A 2072-nucleotide genomic window follows, 5' to 3' on the forward strand; every position below is an offset into this window, starting at 1 on the left:
GAGCGCCACACACCCTCTTCCTATTCTCTCTAAGCCGCTCCTCGTGCCGCTAGGGCGGCCGTAACAAGTTAATATCTTTGACTGCTAGCTTAGAAAGACATATAAGAATAATAATTAATAGGTCTTGAGTAGTGCAAATAATTATATAATTACACAATTTTGGTTTAAGAGCAATTATCGGTTATTTATTTTATGGCACAGCAGGAATTAAAGTGTATATCATTAATAAACACATGAATTAGCAGAATATAATATTTTTATTTTAGACATCTGAATGTGTTAAAATATCTAGAATTTCCCCATGTAGGCCATAGTTTGTCAGTCTATAGTTAGTACTTTTTATAAAAATCAACCCACCCGGACTTTTTAATATTTTATCCAACTTAATATAATCATTTGTCTTAGATCTCACATCAATATCATTTAATATTGTACTATCTTTCTTTAGAATGTCAAACAGACTAACTATAGTATTGCAAAAAATAGGCGAGGAACTATACATGTTATTTGCTGTTTTATACAGGCAAATCCCGTAGTTCACCATATCTATAGTTGAATCTGAGTTAATCGCTGTTTCCATAAAAGAATAAATAAGTTTTTTTGGATATTTACTGTTGTTTTCTCTTTGATCAATGTCTCTATTGTTAAATTCATATATAGTATACTCGTTTATGCTTTTTTGTATCTGAGTCAACCACGTTATACTGTATATATCATTGTCAAAGGCAACTCTAGTGTTCATGGAATAACAATGTATGTCTTCATATTTACTGTCTGAAGCTCTTATAATAAAGTCTGGATAGTAAATTTTAAAGTTTTTTAAGTCCTTGCCACCTTCGGATGTTTTATCATCTAGTTTGGTTACATGTATGTATGTGATTTTTAAAGGAACCAGATCTGTGTAACTTTTATCTTTAGCAAAATGGCTTGTTTCTCTATTCTCCATAGAATAGTTAGAAAATGTTGTACTAGATATAAAAAGATAAGAAAGAAATATTGGTATTTTGAATATTTCTGAGGTAGGGGCGCACTGTCTATCTTTATGCTGCAGTTCATCTGGTTTAATTTTGATGAAATCAAACTCTGCAAGTATAAAGTTTGTTGTCAGTATGTCTTCTTCTATTAGGTAAAACACAACGTAATATCCTTCATCCTCAATTTTTTTAATGGTTTTATTCATATCCTCGCTGCCATGTGGGATTATTGACCACGTGTTAGTTGTTGGATTGAATTTAAATGGATATATATTTGTGTGCAGTACATTACTAGAATCCGCCATTACATGTTTTTTGGGCTCTACAGTTACTAATGGATTGCTGTTAAGCATTGTGTGTATATGCAGTATAATATCTCTAATTTTATGAATGTATACCAACATCTTTATATTACTACCATTTTGATGAATATATATTGGAAGATGGATCATTTGAATTGAATGGGTCGTATTATTTACGAATTGTACATGGTAGTGATCTAGAATAGAAAGGGGTACTTTGTTCAGAAACACTGCATCCTTATACATAAATCGGATGTCCTGTCCTCCTGCTTCTAATTCTGACATTTCTATTTTAAACTCTATGTACTTTTGGTACATAATAAAATCTGCTCCTAACAGGTAATGATTATCATCAGCTGGTAAAAACATGTACTTTCTATCATTTAAACATCTTAATGAATCTACCCATTTCTTTTCCATATAAGCCACCTCTGTTGAGTAATAATAAAACAGGGATATTGACTCAAAAACTAGATTGAATATAGAGTAGGTGTCACTTATATTTATTCCCTTTCTATCCAAGAGAACATGCTTTATAATACTAAAGCTATTTTTTTCTAAACTCTGATTTTTTTGTGTAACCCCTATAAGATAGCTTACAATACTAATCATATAAACCATAGTGTCTATTGTATTTTCATCCAAATTATTATTAAGAGCATGCCTTTCCTGCAGTATTAAGTATCCTATGTTTTTTACATTTTCATTGGATATAAGCCGCATGTCTTCATACACCTCAGGTATGTACAGAATAATAGTCAAAGCTTTCTTTAGTTTTAAGTCTACATCTGCCTCT

General features: G+C 31.1%; 1 protein-coding gene across 1 annotated transcript; it reads right to left on the reverse strand.

The window, feature by feature from the left end:
- Window positions 1-177: 177 nt before the first annotated feature.
- On the reverse strand, window positions 178-2072 carry NEPG_02641 (uncharacterized protein; the record flags this gene model as incomplete). Its single annotated transcript, XM_013205014.1, has 1 exon — window positions 178-2072. A coding segment is annotated over one exon (1810 nt), but the record flags the coding sequence as incomplete, so codon positions are not given.

This window comes from Nematocida parisii (genome assembly GCF_000250985.1).
Source record: "Nematocida parisii ERTm1 unplaced genomic scaffold supercont1.21, whole genome shotgun sequence".
Lineage (NCBI taxonomy): Eukaryota > Fungi > Microsporidia > Nematocida > Nematocida parisii.